The sequence below is a fragment of the Lissotriton vulgaris genome, chromosome 6 (genome assembly GCF_964263255.1).
Source record: "Lissotriton vulgaris chromosome 6, aLisVul1.2, whole genome shotgun sequence".
NCBI classification, from domain to species: Eukaryota; Metazoa; Chordata; class Amphibia; order Caudata; family Salamandridae; genus Lissotriton; species Lissotriton vulgaris.
Window position 1 is genome coordinate 736,173,650 of NC_141694.1, and position 24,843 is coordinate 736,198,492.

Below are 24,843 nucleotides of genomic sequence, written 5' to 3' on the forward strand. Positions count from 1 at the left end.
GCCCTATTATGTAAAGGGCGCACTTTCCTTGTTTGCGTCCGGCGCACCTTAAAACAAGTGTGCCAGGCGCAAACAGGAAAAGTGCGTCCTATTACATGCAATGCGCTGCCCCCAGGGTAGCCCCGAACACCCGCTCCCCTGGGGGCAGCGCATTCCTGTTAAAAACAGCTGCTTTGAAGCTGCTCCGTGTTTTCACTGTGCAGTCCGTACCCGCCTGTACTTTCAAAGGAGATGTCTGGGGGATCCATTGGACCCCCTTTCCCCTGGCCAGAGAGCAGCCATCTGGAGGCACACTGACAGTGTGCCACCTTTAGGTGGTGCACTGTCAGTGCGCCCTCTGACAGCTTCTTTGCCTCTCTACCCGTGTCTGTAATATGGTGCGGGCGCAGAGGCAAAGGGGATATCCTCATTTGCATGGGGCACGCCCCCATGCAAATGAGGGAACGCCCGTCCAGATAGCGCTGGCGCTTTATGTGCGCCATCGCTATTGGTATTACAGAAAAGGCCGCACATGTGTCTGCGGCTGTGTCTGTTATACCAAAGTAAATCTAAGTCAAACAACAAAAGAGTGTCGCATGTAGTAAGTATGTGAGCACAAATGCAGAGGAAAAAATGGACCTTAATAAATCACATTGGAGTTTATAAGGAAGCCCTCACTCCCCACCCTGGGTGGTGACATGCGTAATTTATCTGGGGGACTGAGAGTGTCCCGAATTTCTCCCTCTCTCTCCTATTGTTGAAACATGTTATACCAAAGTGCCAAGGGGCGTGCAAAGTGGCTGCAAATGCCCTTGCGCCCCCGGGTACTCTCTGTAAAACGGCCCCAGGATTTTCTATTTGCCCACATTTATTGTTAAACAGTAAGTTATATAATAGTCATAAATAAACCCTAATTTCTTCTGCAGACCGATTGTAGGATATATAATCCATAAGTACTAGGTCTTCTGTTTATAACATACCAAGTAAATGAGCCCCGCTCATTTGAGGAGAAAAAGAACGTGCCTTCCTCAGTTGCTAATGAAGCTCAGCCAAAACAAAACAAAGTAGTGTAGGTGCCAAAACCCATAGTTACATCACGTCCACAGAATCCCCCGCCCCCAACATAATCAAAATCCCGCAAATAACACACAAGACACCATTGTTATTTTGGGGAAAGTTGCTGCAGGTTTATTACATACAACGATATGTAATCATGATGGGTTATCTTACGTGCGATCCAAGGGCAGGCCGCATTCTCGCCACCTGCCCGCCTGATGAACCAAGCAGCACCGTGGCAAACCACCCCTATGCTGCACATTATGGTAGTCACTCTATTCACGCCCCTTGCGGGGCGTATCTAGGCAAACCCCTGGTTGCACAGGCACACAACCGCCCGAAGGACTACTGGGGCGCCGACACGGGTTCCCGGACCTCCCATGAGGTTCCAGGTTTTAGGCTCTGGCACCCCTATGTGCCCGCTGAAGTACAGTGCTGCACCTCTCTGCTTCCGGATCGCCCCGTAACTCCGCCTGCAACGAAAAAAGTATACATTAAAAGTTCCAACAGGTATCCCCCCTTCATGACACTCAGGGTAAGAGGTAGGGAGGGAAAAGAGTGTCCCTGTACTGCGAGGCGCGACGTCTGGAGCGGCAAAGAGGCTTCTAAGATGGCGAGGGGAAGATATATACCCCTCGCCCAGCCTGCCGCCCCGGACGCGTCACTGGCCCACCCCCCTCCCGCCGGGACTCCGCCTGCCGGGGGGGGGGGGGGGGGGAGAGTGGCTGACTAGAGTAGGGGGGCTGGGAGGCCTTCTGTAACTAAGGGTCCGCCCTCCTGATGGCCTCCGGCAGCCGCATTACTGTCACGGGCACTTATTGATGAGAACACTTCTTAATATGCGGCCAGTTGGGCTTGTCTCAAGTTCAACTTGGTGCCTAATTGCAATCATGAAGTGCGCACAAAACTAGCCGCAGACATTGCAGAGTGTTCTGTGCAGTCAGTTTCTCCTCACAGACGCTGTGCCATGATGAATCGAAAGCTACGTGAAGTCGACAAAACAACAACACATCTTCCCATTTAGTTGTCTATTCAGAGCGAAAGCCCTTGGAGCAGACCAGTTGGATTGTCCTTCCCGCAATCCACCCTGCTGGACAGGACCGGAGCCAGGTCCTTAACTGAGATCCAGTTTGATTTTTGAATATATTTCAGCAATAATAACTGTCAACCTAATGAATCAATTTTGATGGAAGTCTAGCATCATGTTTTTAAAGATCTGTGTAACAACTGAATCCTTCCAAGAGTACGAACCGGTTTTGAAAACCGCAGCAACAATTGCCTGGCCCACCATTCTGCATTTGCTTCTACTACCATGACCGGGCCTGCTGCTCAACTTAATTTTATTGAAATATTAGCTACTTTTGAACAGTAAATATATCACTAGGTAGTCTGTTCTATGCTTCTTAGACTGATGCCCAATACATCTCGTCGTTTTGTCTTACTCGTGCAACAGTTAAACATGAAATACAAGCTGACACTGATGTGTACAGCTCAGAGCTTTCCAGTAAAATTAGTACTTTTATGGAGCTGGCAGCCTTGTGCAAGACATGCATGCGTACACTTAGTCCCAAACCTACCATTTAATACTGTTTATTTTCATGGTGTGTAAACCAACAGAGTTTATCTCACGGCAGTCAATAGCCATTTTTAATGTATAGTGAAATAATAAACAATGTTGTGCTCATCTTTAAATTAGACAAGTCATGGTTGGAGGTTGAAGTGGGTTTTGGATTGGTGCTGTTGATGTGGGGTCTAATTTTCTGTATCTTTTCTCTGAAGAAGGAGTTGATAGCATTTCATTTGCCAGCTGAAGTTTGGCTATGCTGGGTAGATTCATCTGCCAGAGGGTTGACACTGTGCTCGATTGTTTTTCATGGTTTACTTTATTGCTGCTTTTCTCTACTATAGTCTTCCACGGAAGATCACTCCATACACCACAGTATGGGGTGGTTTTCAGTTGCTAGTAGAAGAGATAAGGGCCAGGTGGAGGATGTAATAGTTGATGTGTTGATTCAGTGACCTGCTCTTCTCTGTTGAGAGTGCTCATGAGGTCAGAGAAAGTATTTCTTATTCTCTTTGTGACTGCACTGCAATAAAAGTTGCGGGAAACGTGGTGTTGAATGGTTGTGGACTTCATCAATGAAGTCCTTGTTTTGTCTGGGGTGGGTTGTAGGTTAAGTGGAAGGTGGTTGTCTGTGCTGTGGAGAGCAGCAGGTGGCATTTGAGCGCTTCATTGATTTTTGGTTTCCGGTTTCCTTGGGGTTCGTGGCCAGAATTTGCTGTGGTTGCCAATGATGTGTCCCCCTGTCTTTATTGTACAAAATGTATTTTATTCCAGAGAGAACAAGCATGTCAAGTTTGTGTGGTGATGTGGATGGTGAGTCGTGTTTCTGTAATGAAATTTGTCAAGGCTATTATGTGTGATGTGTTCTGTAATGTTGGGGGCACGCAGGACTGCTGAGTGTGCATGTATGAACCTGAGGCGGAGTGTTCTTATGTTGTTGCAATGTGTGGATGGGGATGTGTGGTGATAAGTGGGGCGTGGATGGGGTTGGAGCTGTTTACTGTACGCACAAGGACTGTCTGTTTGTGATGTTTAAGTCTAGGTGTGAGTTGAGAGGGTAGCATTTTGTGTGGGTTTAGACAAATGTTGCTGACTTACCTTGAAGGTGGCTGTTGCTATGGTGTAGAATTTTTATTTGCCCGTGCCGCCAACAGGCTTCTGTGCCTGTTTGCCCTTTGGGGTTGTGTGGTGTGGTCCTTACTTGGATACGGTGTGGTCAGGGGCTTGTATTGAGAGGCGGCAAAAAGGGTTCTGGTGCTTATTCTTTACTGGGATGGGAACGGAGCAGACAGTATCGAGGGTAACAATTGGTTCTGTGTCTTCGTATTGTGCTTTAACACTTGGCAACGCGTCATTGAGTCTTTAACGTTCACCATTGATCCCGGTTCTCATAATCGCCAAACATGCGCTGTTGATTGTCTCATGCCCCCAATGCATGATTATAAATTCGACACTCGTTTGTTAGTGGAGACATTTTCCGAATAGGTTCGTAGCTTTCATTCAGCCTGTGCTACATAGATGCTTCAATAGGCAGCTTAGATGGATTGTCGAGTATGCATGTTAGTATTGTCTTCGTCATTCTGGTTTCTACCGCTAGAGGGCACTGTAGCACTGCTTAGCGCTAGATTCGTTTCCAGCAACTAAAGCCATCTTGCGAGATTTTGAGTACTGTAAAGGAGCATCATTTTCTAATCGGATGTTGGTACTTCTGGGTATATTGCTTCTTAATTTATTTCTGAATTACGGGTGCATGCGTCCCTTCAGGTGTGCATATATATCGGCGTCATTACAGATCCTGGCACAAAAGGGGTGACAATATCCATGACGTCGTCTGTGCAACAAAGGCATTATTGAATATGCTTTTCGTTCATGCTATTTGAATATGTGCAAAACTGGTTTTAAAGTCAAAGTGCCAGTGGTTTGCAACACTGATATACAGTTTGCCGTTCTGCTATCAGCAGCACTGCACTGTAAATAAATACCTTTGGTGTCTTTGCAGTTATTCAGATACCATGCCCTCTGGTGTGTACTGGAATTGAAAAAAGATACTCCGGGAACCTATAAATTGGTGGTCAAGTTGTAGCAGAGGAAAGGGGAGAGTTACAAGAGGCGGAGGTTGAAAAGCAGAGTCTCACAGTCACTTTATACATAAACAAAATCTGTTGCAAAGAAATTGGCGAATTGGAACTATGTGGCATTAAATCTCTGTTATAGTACCTCTGTGCGCTAGAAGGTGGTGCTGTGCGGTTCCACACTGTATGACCGCCATTCCACTCCGGAAGTTTTGTGCGGGGCCTTTATAGACATGCTGACATCAGTCCCTTTCTTTCCGCGCTTCTAGATGTGTGTCTAGAGCTTCTCTTGTCCCTAGGAGGCCCCTTTTTTGCAATTTCCCTTCAGATTTCTCAACAGTATGCAAGGGATATTACCCCCTAAGATGACCGGTTTCAACCCCTGTAAGGACTGTCAGAGATGTCTGTGACATATCCCCATCAGGTTTGCCTGTGGTGTCTGGAGTCAAACCACGGCTCCAATTCCTTCAAAGACTGCCTGTTAATATGTTCAAAGACCACCGGGGAATGCAAGGCGAAACTTTGTCGCAAAGCACAAGAAGATGGGGTGCAGGGACAGTACCATGTCCTGCTTCAAGTCCTAATCTTGACCCTAGTCCCTTTATCGGAGTCAACGGAGCCACTCTCAAGGCCAGTCTTTGTCATGCTCCAAATCCTCAGGTAAACAAAAAACCTCCATTCCTACCCCCCTGACATAGCGTGTGAGCGGCACCAACAATTTTGTTCCTACTAACGAAGTTAGCCGACTTTGAGGCAGATTCCACAGCTAGTTCTGGCTCAACCCGAGTTTGGGGGGCTGTCAGACATACCGCTCCAGATACACGTTTTGCTCAGCTACGCTCTGTCTCTTTAGGTCAAGTATTCAAGACCTCTTGTATATACTTTAGTGTATACTTTAGTATATACTTATATGTGTATTTACTTGGTGGGCTCTGGAGATGAGCCCTGGGACTTGTCTGCTTCCGCTAGGGACTTTTTTTCTGTTCAACTGCCTCTATTTAACTGTCTTGATAGAAAACGACCAGCAGAGGTCAGTAAAATACCAGAATCACTTTAGCATTCTCTAGATTCCAGTCCATAGAAATTGTCTTCCACAAGCACCCGTAGACAATAATATATTTTTTAAATCTTGTATTTTCAGTGATATGACCACTAAAGGCACTGCTTTTATTTTAAAAACAGAGCTTTGGACTATACCATTTCCCGCTGAAAGGCAATATTTCTCTCCATGTGTTCCCATACCCGGCGTGTCACGCAGTTTGGTGCTTACTTTCCCACCATGTTAAAGAACAGTAGATGTTTCAGCACGAAGGCTAATGTGCTGCATAACTAAATACATATAAGGTCCCAAAGTCGAGACCGATTGCATTGCAAATGCTTGTTTTATCTTTACTAACACCCTTTGGCGCACATTTGGGTCCCACGGAGCTGAGAGGCCTTCCACTTGGATTACCGCCAGCTAGTCTACCCTCGACGCCAGCTGTATCCGCTGAGTCGCTTTCGCCCCCGGCTCCAGCTCCAAAGCCACTCCTGGCACCCATAACTACTCTGTGCCTGGGTATGTCGACTTCACCACCCAAAGAGGTGTCCCGATTGCCTCTCTCTGATGCAAATCGACTTCCACAGACATCACAGCAGTGGTCGATGCAGGCAAGCACGGTGGGGCGTGTCGGGCGGGGGGATGTCGACAGTTGATGGAAAAGGCTTCATTTATTTATTACATTTTCTGAATTATGTCGTCTGTTGATATCTCCCCGCCCCACTGTGATTACCTGCACCGGCTGCTGCTGAGACATCAGCATTAAATCTGACCCAGGTTCTGCACTCACCTTACCACAAACCAAGCAACATTCTTTACACTTTTTTTTTTAACAGACTCAGATAATGATTATGACGAGGGTGATGCTTTTCCTCATCCCTATGCTGATGACAATTGTTGTTAGGACTTGCAAGGCATTAGTGGGCTGGATACTGCCTCATAGACCGTCTCTTTATCCCCTTCTGGCTCGGCCATGGAAGAATCTTCATCCTACACCATATGTAGGGCAGCCGAAGTCCTTGCCCTCTAGCTAACCACCTTGGAGGTGAACCCGACTACTCTGACGGTAGACCTGCAGCCGGACGAGACTGCTTTCGAGCCTCTCCTTCCTTTTAATGAGGCCTTGACAGATGTCCAACTTGGGGTTGAGCTAAGCCTTATACTGGGCCTCCTGTTAACCGTAAAATTACCAGGCTCCATCTTCTTGCTCCAGGCGACCTGATCTTTTTGTGGCAGCACCCCTTTCCGGAGAGTCTCATGGTGCAAGCTTCCACTAGCTGTACCAACCCCAACAGTGTCCCTACCCTCCCCCTGATTGGGAGTTAAAGAGAGTGGAAACTTTCAGAAAATGCTTTTTCTCCTCAGCCAGTTTGGCCCTGCGTCAATTAACACCTCCTGTTTGATTGGCCGCTATACTCCTACACTATGTGACTCAATGGCGCTTATTCACCCATGTGTTCCTGGAAACTTGTGTCCTGTTATGTCACAGGCCGTACAGGATGGTCATGATGTGGCCAGGTTCACTATTTGCCATGATTTGAATATCTCTTACTCTGTCAGATGGGCTATTGGCACCAGTGTTGCCATTTATGCTTACGATTGTTTGGGTTCTCAGGTGACATCCTTTCCTCCCTGATGGACATGCCGTTTGATGAAACTCACTTGTTCACGTACAAGGCTGATTCTGCCCTAGAATTTATCAAGAGGAGTAGTGCTACTTCTGGCTCTCCGGGCTTCTCTACCCTGCCTCACCAGCAACAATTTCAGCATTTCTTTCGTGACTTTGGACAAAGAATTCCTTACAGCCAAACAAAGAAGAAATGCTCCCCTAGGTGAAAAAATATCCTATTGCTAAAGTGATATATGTTTTGATATTGGTTTTTATGATGATTAACGAGATTTATGAAATGAATAGAAGAACGTATCATTTATAATACATATAAAATGTATATTTTGTAATGTTCATGTGGTCATTTCACAGTGTTCTTTAAAAAAAGTTTTGATGTAGTGTATGCATGTGGGTTGGAACGTAAGTGGAGACCATTTCTTTGTTGTTTGGGTTGCAGACCCTGTCCCCTTGCTTAGAGGGGTAGCTCTCATGTATTGCTTGAGATTCCTTACCACCAGCATGTCCCTCCCCAGCAGGAAGCTCAATAGTTTCATAGGACAGGATGTGGTGCCCACCAACCCTTGGCCAAGGTCAGCGTGCTGCTCAATTCAATGTCCCCTGCAGCCCCACCTGCCAAACCTCATTAGTGTACCCTTACATGGTCACTGCCACCTAGTGGGAAAACTGAATCCACCAATTCTATCAGAGTTGGCAAGTGATCACGTTGGGTGCTGAAGATCGTCCGCAGAAGGAATGCCTTTCCCCTCCTTTCTTTCTCGATGTACCTACCACCGCCACCCCAGCGACTGACTGAGGACCATCTCTTCATTTTGTGGCAGGAAGTCCAAGCTCTTTTGGCCACAGGGGCTGTTGAAAGGGTCCTAATGCCAGAAGTAGAGCATGGTGGTTATTCTCACTACTTTCTGGTGTGCAAGAAGGAAGAAGGTCTTGACCCTATTCTAGATCTGCACCCTCTCAATGCCTTCCTCTGGAAGGAGAAGTTCCAAATGCTCACTGTGGCCCAGGTCTTATCTGCTCCTGATCCTGGCTATTGGATGGTGGCGTCGGACCAACATGACATATTTCCCTATATTACTGTCCTGCCGGCCCATCGGCGCCACATGGGTTTGTGGTGAGAGAGGAGCTTTTTCAGTTTGCTGTGCTCCCGTTTGGCCTCACCCGCGCCCTTGAGGTGTTCAGAATAGTGGTGTCAGCACACCTTCGGTGTCAAGGGTGACAGTCTTCCCCCCTACCTTGACAACTGACTGTCGACGGTGGGATTGTCGCCGGCAGTCATCAACCACCGCCAGAATATGGCAAACCTTCTGTCATCTTTGGGGTTCACTATCAACATGCCGAAGTCACATCTGACTCCTTCTCAGATACCCCCTTCATCAGAGGCATTCTGGGCAAAGTTCGGTTTCGTGCATTTTCACCTGGGAAAGAGGATCCAGGACATTCAGGCTGTGATTCAGATATTTCAGACTCTGACCTGAATTCAAGTGAGGTTGACTCTGATGCTGCTGGGTCTGATGGCCTCCTGCATCCAGCCGGTCGATCATGCCAGGTGGAATATGCAAGCTTCACTGGGGATCTGAAGTCCCAGTGGGCCTAACTGCAAGGGGACCTCTCTAACCATGTTCGGATTTTGAAGAAGTCTCAAATGTATCTGCAGTGGTGGCTACTGGACCATTATTGGGTCTGCAGCAGACCTCTCTCTCTTTCCCTCCCGGGGCTCAGAGTGGTGACTGATGCATCGCTTCTGAGCATGGCGGCCATCGAAAGTGGTTGAGTCCCAGCTCTTTATTAGTCTTCTGGAGCTGAGGGCCATCCAGTTGGCCTTGAACACCTGCAAACCATCAGGGTGAGGCTGGTACAGGTGCTCACAAACAACACCACCGCCATGTGGAATTGTAACAAACAAGGCAGCGAGGTGGTGGCATGGACTCTGTGCCAGGAGTCCTTGCGCCTCTGGAAATGACTAGACCACCAATGTATCTTCCTGGTGGCAAACCACCTGGCGGGCTCACGAAATGCTAGGGCAGACAAACTCAGCCGTCGCCGCCTAGCGTCTCATGGGTGGCAGTTACACCCAGCGGTGGATCAAAATATCTCCTGCAAATGGGTAGAATATTGGCTCGATCTATTCGCCACTGCAGAGAAGCACTTATGCGCTTTGGAGTTTCCAGGTCATCTCTTGCCTAGTAGGCTTGTTTCGCCTCGAATGAAACCTGAGACTCCTGCATGCCATTTTGCCAGTGCCCTTACTGTCTAAGTTCTCAAGAAGATGAGGAGAGACCAGGTCCAAGTCATCCTAGTGGCTACTGATTGGGCTCAAAAAGTTGGGTGTCCGGACTTTCTCAGCTTGACCAAATGTCCTCTGATTGGGTTGCCCCTCTGGGAGGACCTGCTGGGCAACAACAGGACAGAGTTCTGCACCCGGACTGTCGCAACCTCCACTTTCATATGTGGAGAATGAGCGGCGACAGCTGAACACCCTTGAACTTTCTACCAGAGGTGGTTGATATCATCTTGGTAGCTAGATGTCCCTTGACAAAAACTGTATACACTGTAGTTGGGGCAAGCATATCATTTTGGAGCTGCACTCTCCAGGTTAACCCCCACCAGGCCAAACTGTGTTTTATTATTTCTTCCGTCTCTAGCCCGGCATGAACTTGCTTTGGGCACAGAGAAAGGTTAACTTTTGGTACTCTCAGCCAATTACAGTTGCCTAATCAGCCCTGTTTGTTTAAATCGCCTGATGTGATGCGATTTCTGAGAGGGCTACAACACGTTTCCCCTGTCTCTGTTTGTGATGCCCCAATAGGACCTCAATCTTGTCCTTAATTAACATGTACTCCATTCAAGCCATTCTATAGTTGTCCTTTCTGGCTGCTCACTATTGAAACTGTATTCCTGAATTCCGTCATCTCTACCTGACTTGTGAGTGAGCTTCAGGCTCTGTTTGTTCATCCACCATTCACTAACTTCTTCCCCATAAGCTGGTTCTGGCAACTATAGCCTCCTTTCTGCCGAAAGTTGTGATGTCGGTCAAGCCATCCCCATGCCAGTGTTCTATGCTCCTCCTCACCCCTCTAGGGAGGAGGAGAAACTTCAGTGCTTGTACCCCAAAAGAGTGTTCAGTTTCTACATTGATGGTACTAAAGGCCACGGTGTGGACGATCAGCTGTTTGCGGGATTTGCTAGACCGAAAAAAGATAATCCTGTGCAGAAGTGTACCATCTCGTGCTGGATCCTGCTTTGCATTAAGATCTGCTTCGCATTGGCAAAGAAGCAGCCTCCAAAAGCACTGCATGCCCATTCCACCAGGTCCAAAGCTGCTACCACTGCGTTAGTACACTAAGTCCCTGAACTAGACATTTGCCAGACATCTATGTGAGTATCCCGCCATATGTTCACAAAGCTCTATTTTCTGGACTATTCACAGCTCGCATCCCATAAGTACTGCTTTGGTATTTTTTCAAAAGATGAGGAATTTGCAGCTAGAAGTCTCTATTGAAGAACAAGTTACTTACCTTTGGTAATGATCTTTCTGGCAGAAACTCTGTCTAGCTGCAGATTCCGCACCAATCCTCCCCATACTGTGATAGGACTCCACCTATTAATATGATCCAAAGTCTAGAAATATGCACCCTTGTCTATCAATTTGACTTTTTTTGGGGGGGGCGGGGGAGGAGCTTATTCTTCCAGCAATCGGCAGAGTGAAGATGCGGGGCTCTAAGGAGGAGTGGAAGAACAGCAAAGCCTTGAGAACAAGTAAATGGTCTTTAAAGACATGTGAAGTACTTGGTGTGGCTGCAGTAAGACGGACGCCAGACTACAACAGTTCAAAAACTGTTTGTGTGCGTGCCCGGAAAGCTGTCTCAGCCTGAGCTGACACACCCGACAGGAGGGCTGAAGGCTTTTGAGACCAATGGGCTTTGTGCGCCTGCTGGAGGCCATGAAGAAAGTTGCAGGGGCGGCTCCTCCGTAATGACGGAGGAGTATTACCCTACTGCCCAAAGCTAGCAGAGGATGAATAAAATGATAACACAATGGTATTATCATTTTATTTATAGCTTTCCGAGCCAAGATGGAGACGGTGCCCAAGCAATTAGTATAGGGAGTGGCAGGGATGGTCAACGCAGAGAGGAGTGGTGTACACTTATAAGTACGCATGTCAATTTGGCTGGCCATCTTAGGCTGGCTAAACAGATATGCACACTTATGTTTCCCCAACCCAGCTGTATTAGACCAATCCTGGCGCTGCTCTCATAGCATGAGAGCAGCGTCTGGATTGGTTGGGTAGCCTGTTCTTTGAGGCCCATCCTCTTCCGGGCCGGATGACAGGAGCAACAAGACAGGTACTTTTTTCATTTTTATTTTATTCTCCGAACACCCTCGGCTGCCTAGCCACCTGGAAGTGGAGAAGTGTGGCTCAGGGGTTAGAGGCGGCAGACCTGGAGCTTGAGTTCGGTCCGGGACCAGGGTTCAATTCCCCGCCTCGGCGGGTCTTGGGCTCAAAAATTCCGCGGACTCGTTAATTCTCGCTCCGGTGCCTTCTCAGCTCACGGGTTCACACTCTGCGACTCTGGGCAATAGCTTGCTTAATCTCCACAACGGCCCCTCGCGGTGGGATGCCTGGCTTTCACCTTGTGGATACCCTGCCAGGGCTATCTCACAGGGGAATACCAGGACGGGTTCCCTAAGCAAGCGCCGAGATGCCCCAGGGTAAGTCGTGCGCTATATAATACTTCATACTTTACTTTACTTTACTTACCTTAGGTAGGCGGCAGCCGCCACTGGAAACTTGTAGGTTTATGGTTGTTTACCAGCAATGTGCATGTAGTTTCTAAATCTGGAAAAGGATTCTAATTTTACCTCTCCTAAAGGCAGAATTAAGTTGGGTACAGGGAGAGTTTTGGGGTTTTCTCTTAAGAAAATGTATTATTGAATGGAGGAGGAAAAAAAACTTTACCTACCTGTGGAATCTGAGTACAATTATGCATGTAGAAATGTTCTCTTTATTTGAAAACGCTTGGAACTCTGCGACTGTCTCGGATTTCCATTATTGTTTTTAAAAAAGCGGAAATTAGCTGCAAATTTAGCAGGTAAATGTAAATTGATACTTGTATAGCGCACTACTCACCCGCAAGGGTCTCAAGGCGCTTGTACGACTACCGCTGTGGAACCCATCCTGGCTTTCCCTGTGAGGCGTCCACTCCTGGGCACCCCCAGGGTGGAGGCCAGGCATCCTTAGCGTACCATCCCAGATAGAATGCCCTGCTCTATCTTTTTTATATTGTTGTCAATTTCGCCTGAATGCACTTTTATAAAAGATTAATAAAGCAATATAGTGTCACAACATTAAAACAAGGTCAGCAGTATTGATGGACTTTTGAGTTGTATCTGATCCCCTTTTGTATGCAATGGTGAACAAGATAATGTTATGGGGAAATCAAATACTGGATTCTAAAACGAAAGGGTAGAAAATTGCCTGGGAAACCCGCCTCAGTGCTCTATAGCAGCGGTTCTTAAACTTTTACTTTTGGGGACCCCCAGTGAATGACTGCAGGACACCGGGGACCCCATCTAACAAATTATCTAATTTGAACCTCAAAACACAAAACGACAGGATCTAGTATACAATACACAAAATACATTATTTGGTAAATATTGTGCTTAATACACAGACACAAAATACACACAAATTAAAATTGTTTCAAAATGTGGATTTATTTCTAAAAGACAAAGCGGTATGTTAGGCTCCAGCATATTGCTTTGCTTTTTTGATCCTAAAAGCGCTATTTTTGTTTGTGCATACTGTTGTGTTAGTTAAAGTCACCAGTTGTCCATACTACTGTTTGATGCTCTTGAGTACTTGAATTGCTCCTACGAATCAAGCTAAAAATACCAACTTAATTAGCTTCCGATTTCAAATTCCTTCACATTTACAGACGTTTTCAATTTTTCAATTTTCAATTTATCTTTTTATGTACGTGTACTTTATTAATCTGCTAATATTTAATTTTGCAAACAGTTGTGGACCCCAGAGTAGGTGTCGCAGACCCCAGGGCTCCATAGACACCAGGTTAAGAATCGCTGCTCTGTAGTACAGCATTCTTTGGTTTGTGCAGCATCTCAAAGAAAATCAGTGTATTTCAATGAATAATACCTCTGTAAAAACATATTACTTAGCACCGCGGAGAACGCTTTCTTCCTCCAGAAGCACTTCGTATTTTTTCTTTGAAAACTTTATTCTTGGAAATGAAGTTAAGGAAAGCAGCCTGGGGGAAGGGGCTATGAAAGTAGGGATTGAGTTTTTAACTGGATCTGCTCGTAACTTGAAGGCTTGAACAAATCTTCCGATAGGCTCCAGCACTGGTGTTAAGTCGGGACTTGCATGGGACTTCACCGTTTGCTGGAAACAGCTCAGTTATGAAACTGCACATTAGCTCCGGGTCTGTAGCACAGGAGCACCGAGACCACTGGAGGATAGATAACCTGCTCAAAGGTCCAACATTGCTTCTGTTATCACTTGGCAGTGATTGATGAACTGAAGTTCCTCGAAATAGTTTTTAATCAGCGTTGCAGAAAGAAAGGGCGAGAAGGGAAGTCGGGTTGGTACATTATAGGAAAAGGAAGGACCTTTCCTGAGCACAGCACTAGATTTCTTTGCTTGATCTGCAGGCTTCGCAGTGAAATGAAAGAATGTGACCAAAGCTACCCACACACCTGTCCCATTTATATCAGGAAGCAATACATTGTCAAGATTCGGGTGGAGGAAGGGGTCGTGGCATTGGAAGCAAGCTCAACCTTTAAAGAGTCAGCTCATTCAGGAAATGACGGAAGCAAAAGGCCAGGAAGACACAGGGGGAGAGGCCCACCCGCCAGGAAGACACAGGGGGAGAGGCCCACCCTAAGGAGATTTCCAGTGTGTGCTCATAGAAGCTGGAACTAGGAGAGCCGACTTCAAAATATACCCTTGGACGCTGAGGTATAAGACAGAACCTTTCACCACAATGATATAACAATTATGGTGGGGCGGATGATTATATCCTACAATATGAGGTAACTGGTATGCAGAACTCCAAGATGCCAGTGTCCTGGATACTTCTCCAGATACTGGCCTTGTGTCCTCCCTACCACCATCGGTCCTTCTGCCCTGCTACTGAGGAAAGTGCCTCATTCATAGTCGTTACAAGAAGGGTGGCAAGAGTCTTAGACCTTCTGCTTCCTACAATGGATGTGTAGACTAATGTGTTGACTGAGGTATTTCAGCCTGCTCAGACCCCTACAGAACCTCTACTGCCATTTAATGAGGCCCTCACAGATCTTTTTTGGGCACTTGGCTGAAACCATCTTTGGGTCCACGTGTTAATGGGCTGGTCGCTTCTCGCCATCATCGTAGACTGGACGACCCACTCTTTCTTACACAAAATCCAACACCAGGGTCTGGTGGTACAGGTGTCCACCAGTAAAGTCAATCTCAACACCTTCCCTCCCACCCTCCCTGACCCACAAAGAGTAGAAACATTTGGCTAGCTGATTTTCTCCTCATCAAACCTTGCTCTGAGATCGTTCAAAACCAGCTGTCTCCTGGGCCGCTACTCCTATGCCATTTGGGACACGGCGGCACAAGTGTTACCAGCTATTTCAGGTACACTTCAGGCATCCCTCACTCAAGTCATTCAGGATGGTCGCTATACAATGAAATTTGTAAAACTTTCTGGCTTGGACACAACCGCAATTTGGGTAATTGTCAGACCCCTCTTACTTGCACACCCAGAGGGGTAATAGATGTATTCCTTCTGGGTTGGGCTAGCCATCCGAAAGAGGTGGAGATCAGAGGCCTCTGGTATCTGATGGAGATCTGACTTCATATCAGATTGTTGGAGTTGACGGTAACTGCTTGGCATTAAAAGCCTTCCTTCTGTCCATAGAGGGGAGGGGGGTTGGTGCAGGTGCTTACGGAAAACACCACTGTCAAGTGGCATTGCAACACGCAGGCCAGTGGGTGGTTTTAGGCCGGGTGCCAAGGGACACTATACCTCTTAAACTGGCTGGAACTTCTAGGGATTTTCCTGGTGGTGAACCACCTGGCGCGATCTCTGAATGCCTGGGCGGACAAGCTCAGCCATCAATGCTTAGTGGATCATGAGTGACAATTACACCCAGAATGGCACAAGGACTCTTCCGCAAATGGGGAGAACCTTGGCTCAATCTATTATCAATAATGCCCATTGTTAGCAGTTCTACCCGTTGAGTTTCCAAGGTGTCTCTCACAAGGAAACACACACTTTCCACCCAGAGTTAAACTCAGGACACCTGTATCCCTTGCTGCTCTTCTGCCCCGATTTCTGAAGTAGATCAGGACCGACCAGATCCAAGGTATCTAGGTGGCCTAGGACTGGGTACGGAGAGTGTGGTATCCAGATCTTCTTCACTTGAGCATCTGCCCTTTGTTTTGTTGTTGCAGGAATGGTATTTTTCAGTAAAATGTTCTGTCAGATTCACTTGCATACACATTAACATCAAGGGTTGAAACATTCCCCCTTCTCCTGAAACTGAGTTTATTAAAAATACCAGATTAAAAAACGAAAATGCATTTGTATCAAATGTATGTTGTAGTACTAATTAAATCAACACTATCATTGACAAATTGTGCCCCTTATATAATGCAAGGGGTTCTTGTGCAGTGTGTAAAACTGAGTCAGCAGCAATAAAAGCCAATATTAATCTCACTTAGTGTATTCACCATAGACCTGGTCACATTGTAGTTCAAACGTTTTTTAAGTTGAGCTAGTACACTGATCCATAAAGCTTGTGGATAAAGGCACAATCTAGAAATTCGCAGAAGTTTCGAATCATCTTGTGGGAGTGTGAATTATTCATTAAAAAAGGATCTTCATCAGGACAATCAAGCGGAACACTAAAGGCTTCCTAGTACAACTCAAATTCCTTCACATCTCTGTGTGGGATCAGCAAAAAAAATCCATCCAATATAAGAGAGATGTGTGCTTCAAAATAATGTTCTTCTTTACAAAATGCGTTCAAGGGTAAAGGCTGTAGATCCAGTACCACACTGTTTCCTCCGTGAAGAAGCAACTGAGCAGGATTTTGCACCCAGGCCTTCTCAATCTCCACCATAACTCTCTAAGTGCAAATATGTGTTTGGCAGGCCGACCAAAACATACATGCGCACTTAGGTTTCTCCAGCCCGGCTACATGCAGCAACCAGGCAGGAGAAAACCCACAGGCTCCCTGACCTGAGCGGATCATCTTTTCAGCCCACTCAGGCCAAATTGGACAGTGAGTCTGATGCAGCCCCAGTGCCTGCTGGGGCACGAAATAGGAAACACCCGGCACTATGTGGAACGAGGCCGTCAACTTAAGGTAAGTTTTTTACTTTTTTTTAAATTCTACCCCAGCTTCCCACGTGCACCCCTGACCTACCTTTTGTATGTAGGGGCTGCCACTGCCAGTGACAGGGTGGGATGTGCCACACCAGATTCATCAATGTGTACTGAGACTGCTCCCTGAAAACCTGAGAAGATACTAAGCAGGTGCTACACAATACCGGGGTTCACAGTGGCCAAAGGTGCATAGCTTAGATGACTGAGTGTTCAACCCCTGATATGGGTAACCTGGGAAAGACCTGGGGTGCGAAGGCAGTGGGTTCTCTGCTTGTCTGGGGTGCCAGTACGCAAGCATTGCTGGAGTCCCCTGAGGGAGATCAGCCAGAATGTTTGTGACTGACTGGGAGGGGAAGGTAGAACAGCCATTAGAGAAAAGGCATGTGTACCTGAGAATGAGTGAATATCCACATTCACATTTTTGGTGAAGAGCTGTAGGCAGAACTTAGAATAACCCTCATTGTGTAATAGTCTAACCGATTGGAAGCTAAGAAGGGAGAGGATGGGGGGAAGGGTGTTACATGTAATTTGAATGCAAACTATTCTTCTTACGGTTGTAGATCATAATAGTTTTGTTAATCCTTGTTGGAGCAAGTAACAGTATTTTCTCGCTGTTATGCAGGCAGATATTGTTCACCCTAATCATTACTGATAGTGGATTTCCTGTTGATAACAACCTGTTCTGCTACTTTACGAACCTGTGGTATGGGCTAATGCCCAAACCTGTTGTCCTGGGATGTCTTTAAATGTTATGTTGCACTGTACCTTGTTATGCAACCTAAATGCCATTAAAGAAATATATATATTTTTAAACTTTTTTTACAGGCATGAGCATCCTTCTTGCCAAAAATTGTGACGCCGTTCCACACTGGTCAACCCATCACCCTGTGCAGATGTCCTTGCCTCACCCCTCAAGTGAGGAGGAGAGACTTCAAAAAGCTGCTCAAAACAGTGGTGTGATTTGCTATAGATAGTACCAGAGAACACTGGGTGAATGATCAGCTCTTTGTGGAGCGATAATGGTAAGGGTTTGCAGAAATGAATCACTTCTGTTGGCTCATGCTCTGCATTAAGATCTGCTACGCATTGGTCAAAAATTGTCCTCCTGAAGGATTGTGACCTTTTTCAACCGGGGCCAAAACTTCTATCACCGCTTTGGCATGTAGAGCTCCTGTCCTAGATATCTGCCACGCGACTATGTGAGCATCACTCTATACGTTCATGAATCACTACTGTCTGGACAGCCAGGGTTGCAGAGAGGGGAAGTTCAACCGCTTAATTCCACAGGACTTCTTAGTTTAAGCCAATTCACAGACCCACCTTCTTATAGATTCTTCTCTGGCATCTATTGCAAAGGTGAGGAAACTGCGGTTAGAAGCCTGTATCAGAAGAACAAGTTACTTATCTTTAGTAGCACTGTTTTTGGTGGAGACTGTATCTAACCGTAGATTCCCCACAAATCCTCCCATCCTCCCCGTTCAGTGAATTGGTCTCTATCTATTAATAAGATTCCAAGTCTAGCAGTCTGTACACTAGTCAAAGTCTAATTGACTTGTTTTGGGGGGCTCAGAAAACCTTGAAAGCAACCGACATCACCGCCAGGAAGTCAGGCATATACAAACCCCAAACGTCATTTGATGAGTGGAATAACATCAGTGCGGAGCCTCAAGGTGCCACATACCAGCGTGCAAGTACTGCTGAAAGCATTTTCCAGATCCAGTCTGAGATCTGGGGAATATTAAAAAGAGGAGGAATCTGCAGTTAGAGTCTCTTCCAGAAAGAGTGTTACCAAAGGTAAGTAACTGGTTCATGATGTCTGTTTAAACACAGACTGCCGCATATCAAATCATGATCTGCCTTCCACCAGAATTGCAGGTCTTTCTGTCTATTTTTTCAGCAGGGTCCGAGTGCCGTTCTTAAAGTCCTCATACGAGTTTCTGCCCTCTTGTCTCAGGTGCAGCCAAAATCACCCAGCTATTGGCCCATCTTTAGCTACTGATGGAGAATTGCATCAGACAGCCTCCAGGCCACTCTAGATTAGATTCACTTTCAAAATCTCAGTAATTTTAGGGTGGAATGGCACATGTTTGGCAGGATAATCTCAGGATTATTGGGGACAAGTGGAGTTGTCGAATCATGTCTGTTAATATATCTTGTCATGCAGACAAGCTGATTGATTCATCTTAAAAGAGGAATTACTCATACAGATACCTTTCATAGATCACTACTATAAGGAGGAATTTTGATATTTCGCTTTCTCTCGCAACTTCTTGTTAATTCACACATGGATGTTGCATATTTAGCTACATTCATTAACTTTGTAATATGTGTCTTTCTAGGACTCAGGTTGCAATGTGTGCTAATGCTTGTGTGTGTGGTTACCTCTTAATAAAATTAAGTATTGAAAAAGCGACATTGTAACTACTTAAATAATTATCCTATGTTGTTCTTGTCTGCCCAGCTACTGCATACCCATAAACCTACTGAATAACATACTTTCACTCTTAATATATGAATGAACGCTTTTATTAGTCATTATATTACAAGTTGATTATTGAATGTGAACCGGTTTATTTGTTTACTTTATCCTGATTAACATTTTATGTTTTGAATTGTCTTTTCAGGATCTCATTGACCGGCTTATCATTCTAAATTCTGAAGCAAAAATTCACTCTTTATTCAACTTCGAACAGTCACATATCTTTGGTCTGAGGTAAAACGCTAAGCATTCCCTATTCTTTTATTAAAATTTATATAATTTTTCTGCATTATACTGCTAGTATGCAGTAGATGTTTAGAACTATCCATGAGTTAAAATCTATCTAGTTTGGAAGCTTATTAAAAGTCATGATTATGATTTGTGAGACCAAAGTGTTTTCGTTCTGAGTGCTGTGGTAAGTGTTAAATCAGGTGCATATGGGGTTTGCACCAGGTTTTACGTTCATGGGTTTAACACAAATTGCACTATGTTCCTTATGTTGAAGTTGAATTTTCCTTGAGGTGCTTTCTATTGGACCTTATGCTGGCAAATCAGTGCAATGAAGAATATACCATGCAATGATGAATATTCTATGTGTTATACCTGGCCCTTTATACAGGGTTATCCCCAAATGTGTGCCTTCCTCTGCCTACTTTTTCTGACCTTCTTTTGTTGGCTTTAGAATTTTGGGCACTTTACCACTGCCAATCAGTGCTAAAGTGCATGTACACCATCCAATGAAATATGGTATGATTGGTTTACACCTGTTTGGCATATTTAATTTACTTGCAAGTCCCTTGTAAAGTGGAATCCCATATATCTATCACCGGTAAATGAAATGCTACCAGTGGGCCTGCAGCAATGCTTTTGCCACCCACAGAAGTAGCCTTTCAAACCTGTCCCAGGCCTGCCACAGCAGGGCCTACGTGCGGAGTTACTGCCACTCTAACTTGCCATTTAAAAGTACTTTCCAAGTCGAAAATCCATCTTTTATTACTCATAGGTCTCCCCTAAGAAAGGTCCCGGGTAGCCCTATATGCAGGCTGCTGTGTAAGTAAAAGGTAGGCCATGTGCCTTTATTATGTGGCATGTCCTTGTAGTGTTTCTCACTGCTGCAAGACCTACTCCTCTCTTAGGCTAGCATTAGGAATTACCTTACATTTTTTTAATTGGTAATTCCTAATGTGAAAGGAGTAGTGTTGCCATGTTTCTTATGTTTAGAATGGTAGTGATAAATCCTGCTTACTGGTGTAGTTGGAATTTAGATTTCTATTTTTGAATCCCCACTTTTAGAAAGTGGGCATTTCTCTGTGCTTATGACTCCTTGTGCTTTGCAGCCAACTCCAATCCATGTCTAGGCTAGGATGACAGCTACACTTTGTGCATACTTTCCAGAGACCCATTGCACAGGAAGAGCTGGGACTGACAAGGTTATGACTACATTCATCTGCATACTGATGGTCTTAATTGACTGGGAGAGTTCGAGGATGTTTGTATTGATTCTATCCTGCCCCCACACACATGGCTGATTTAACCCCTACTACTGTGTGGAGCCAGGGCTGGGATGAAAGGGATTGTTGCACACCCTTTAAGGTTCCATTTGAAGTTCCCCCTTGAACAAAGACATTTTCAGTATAAGCACAGGGACACTGACCCTATGATTTTAGACTCTGTGTGGGACTTGTAACCAGATGCTGCTGGCTCTACGTTCTGCAAATTGCCATACGACTGATGTGCTGCCAGGGGAAACCACCATTGGGAATATTTGCTTTGTTGTGCTGACCTGCTGTACTGCTGGAGAGACTGCCACTCTGCTCAAGTTGACTCGATGTGCTGGCCTGCCTGCGGTTTCCTGAGTGCTCCCTAGTATTCTCCAAAGGCTAGTGCTCCACCTGCATCCCCCTGTTTGCTTGGAAGCCCAAAGGACCTAGAGGATCCCTTTTCTTGAAACTTGTCTCAGCCCTGGGTCTTTCCCTGCTTACTCACTTCTTTTTCCCCACGCATTTCACTGGGGAAAGGATGTACAGGCACTGTGGGGCTGGCAGTGAGGTCGGAAGGTGAAACCAGCCCCTGCAGCACCGAAAAGGGGCTCTGGGATAATCACTTCTGTCGTGGGGAGGATTACTGAAGAACTGGCACTGTTGCCACAGTTAGCACATGGTAAGCGCGGACATTTGCTTCTGGGACCGCCTGCATTGTTGGAGCCCTGTGTGTAGTTGAGGACCTGAGGCAGGCATATCTCTTGACCCACAGCGCCTCAGAGGGTTGGGAGAATTACTCCTTTCTCCATCGCACCAACTCTTTGGATCCCAGCACTGAGACAAATAGTGGGCCACTCTTCTTCAAGGAAACCTTCCCCGGAGGACGCCAGACCTCATTGTCGTAGCACCCGGGATCCCCATAAGACGATGCTGGAGAGAGGAGATCAGTATGGGGCTGGGCCTGACCCTCTGGTGCAATATTGCCAGTCCAGCGCTGCACCATCTGGGTACCCGATACCCAATGAGGATCCCAGGCACTTCCCCAGGGACCGTGTATATCGGAGTAGGATCACAAGGGTGCCCCGGACCGTGTACTTGCCTGCAACTGCTTTTTAGTCTTCTGGGTGCGGGGGGAACAGAACAAGGTCTCCCCGCTTGGTAGTTCAGTGAGAGGAGCTCTGAGGCGTCTTCACCTTTTAGCCCCTGGTATCCTTTTTGCCAACTACACCAGGTGGTAATGTGGGCTCTGCAATGTAATTTCTAATTCCAATGGCCCATGCACAAAGAAACCTGTTAGATACATTCAGAATTTGGAGGGAACTGCATATTATCTGCAGTAGTGGCTGATCAACCGCAGGTAGACCAGCACTAAACCCTTTCCCCTACCTAGAGCTGACTGTGGTGACGCAGCAAGCATCACTGCAGGGTTGGGGGGCCATTTGGAAAAGGTGGAGATCATAGAGTTCAGGTTTCAGGTGGAAACCTTGCTCCATATCAATCTGTTGGACTAGCGAGGTATTAGTCTGCTGTTGAAGGCCTTCCTGCAAAGGAAAGCTGGTGCAGGTTCTTGCGAACATCACCTCTGCCATGTGGTACAGCCACAAGCAGGATGGATTTGGGTTCTGGGTCCCATGCCAAAAGGCTTTGCACCTCTGGTTTTGGTTGGAGTGTCAGGGCATTTCCATGGTCTTGATCCACCTGGCAGGATCCTTGAATGTCAGGGTGGATGAGCTCAGCCATCCGCATCTGGCAAATTTCAAATGGCGTCTGCATCCCAAAGTGGCGAAGGACATCTTCCAGCACTGGGAAGAACCATGTCGAGATCTGTTTGCTACCGTCAAGAATGTGCAGTGTCAATGGTTTTAAGCAATGTTGTTTCCACAAATATTGCTTGAAGGCGTGTTCCCGCTGGAAAGGAACATGGGACTCCTGTACGCCTTCCCACCACTGCCTCTCCTGTCCTGAGTTGTGGGAAAGATCAAAAGCCACGTGAGTGTGGTAGCAGGAACTTCTGGGAATAAGCATCTACCCTTTGATCAGGCAACTACATTGGGAGAATCTTCTGTCACAGAAGCAGGGTAGAGTCCTTCACCGGAACCTGCGCAATCTACCCCTGCATGTGTGGGGATTGAGCAGCAGCAGTTAACTGCTTTCGATCTGCTACCTGAAGTTGTGGCCATCATCCTGACAGCACAGCACTTGTCTACGAAGTCCATTTACTCTTGGCGCTGGGACTAATTTGTGGACTGGTGTGAAGTCGGCAAGACAGACCCTATACAAGCCAAGCAGTTGGATGTTTTATTGTCGTTTTTGGTTTGGCTCGGCAAGGCCGAGCCATAAGTTATTTATATGTCCTTTTGGCTTTTTTGTGTTTACTGGATCAACCATCCTTGTTTAACTCATCTGTTGTGATACCGTTTATTAAAGATTTAGCACATTTGTCCCCGCCCAAACCTTTTTTTGATGCCATAGTGGGGCCTCAGCTTGGTTTTGACTTTTATTATGTGTATGCCCTTGGAGCAGATGCACAACTGCCCATTGGGTTGTCTGACTCAAAAGATTGTCATCCTCATCACAATCACTGCGTGTTGTATGTGAACTTTTGGCACTGAGGTTGCAATTGGTTCTGCAGGACTTTTTAGTCTGAGTCGACCCTTCGCCTTTGGGAGGGACTGCATTGATATCTGTTGTAAATGTGAGGAATCCATAGTTAGAAGTATCCATAAGAAGAACAAGTTAATTATCTGAGTGATACTCTTTCTGGTGGATGCTCAGTTTAACTGCAGATTCCTCGCTTCCCCCACCTCCCTGTTCTGTGGGGTGGCCTTTTTTGACCATCTAAAAAGATCCCAAGTCAGAGACCTCCCCACTGGTACCTCCAATTATTCAATGCTCAACATTTGAGGGAGTGGAAAGGGCAATGCAAGAAACTGACATTGGCCCTGCTGGAATGGCACTTGTATGCGGCTTCGCTGTGCCACTCCTGGACGGTTTGGAGCCACATCCTTTGCAGGATTATTGCTGTGCGAAGCTTCCAGATCCAGGTAGGCACTTGGGGAATATTCAAGAGGTGTGGAATTTGCAGTTAGATTGAATATTCACCAGAAAGAGTGTTACCAAAGGTAAACAACTTGTTCACCTAACAAACCAGATAGCCTGTGCAAATGATATTTGCCTGGGCACCTTAGTGCACTGCACATTCAGTAGGAGAGCGCTGGTCTCTTTTTGACTTGCTGTAGATGTCAGTGGCGGCTCCTCCGCTAAGGCGGAGGACAATTGCCCCACTGCTATTCAGAAGTGCAAGAAAAAAATAAGATAATAACTCAATGTTTTTATCATTTTATTTTTTCTTGTTGCGGGCGCGTCAGCTTTAAGAAGTGGGATGGGACTGCTCTTCTGAAGGAGCAGGGGAAGGGAGGAGGGGTTTTCTCTCCCTACGTGCACATGAATGGTGTGCCAGCCCGACACAACCAGCCAAACATTAATGCGCACGTCTCGGGCAGGCCAAACAATCATGCTCACATAGCATGTTCTCCACCCAGGCTGCATTACAGCCTGGGTGGCAAACATGCCTAGGCCCCCATTCCTCGTCTGAGCGCTGAACCATGACCCTCAGACCAATCACAATGCTTCATTGCATTGCAGCGTTGTGATTGGCTCAGTGGAACCTGGGTGTTTCCGGTGTCCTTCCTGTTCTGGCCAGAGGAAGGAGTGGAGAGACGCGATGAGGACAACGCGAGTCGTAGACAGGAGGCAGGGTCGGATTGGGATCACAATTTGTCCCGGGCACTGACGAAAAAAGTGGCCCACGTTCAAGGGGCGTGGCATACATTTAAGGGGCGTGGCCTACAGTTAAAGGGGCGTGGCCCACATTCAAGGGGCGTGCCCTTTCATACAACACTATTTGGTTACTCTTAGAGATTTAATTCGTACAGAAATATTTAGTAAATTAAGCCTTTTAAAGCTTACAGAGCAAGTAACATTGGTAAAGACTAGGAGCACTGCAGGTCTGATAACTGAATACTTACTTGCATTCTTAACGCCCTGCACAAGGTTATTAGATACTCTTTCCCAACCAGCTATGTCCTAGACTCTAATGATCACATAAATCAGAAATCTAGTACAAAGTCCAGGAGAAAGGGTAAGAC

The 24,843-nt window shown here is 46.3% G+C and overlaps 1 protein-coding gene across 1 annotated transcript in view; it reads left to right on the forward strand.

Annotated features, from left to right (window-relative positions):
- The window catches only part of TBC1D32 (TBC1 domain family member 32), a 959,368-nt gene that overhangs the window by 534,777 nt on the left and 399,748 nt on the right, over positions 1 to 24,843 (forward strand). Inside the window, exon 23 of the mRNA XM_086926728.1 lies at positions 19,360 to 19,448. Within this exon, the coding sequence (XP_086782854.1) occupies positions 19,360 to 19,448 (89 nt within the window). The remainder of the gene's footprint in view (positions 1 to 19,359; positions 19,449 to 24,843) is intronic.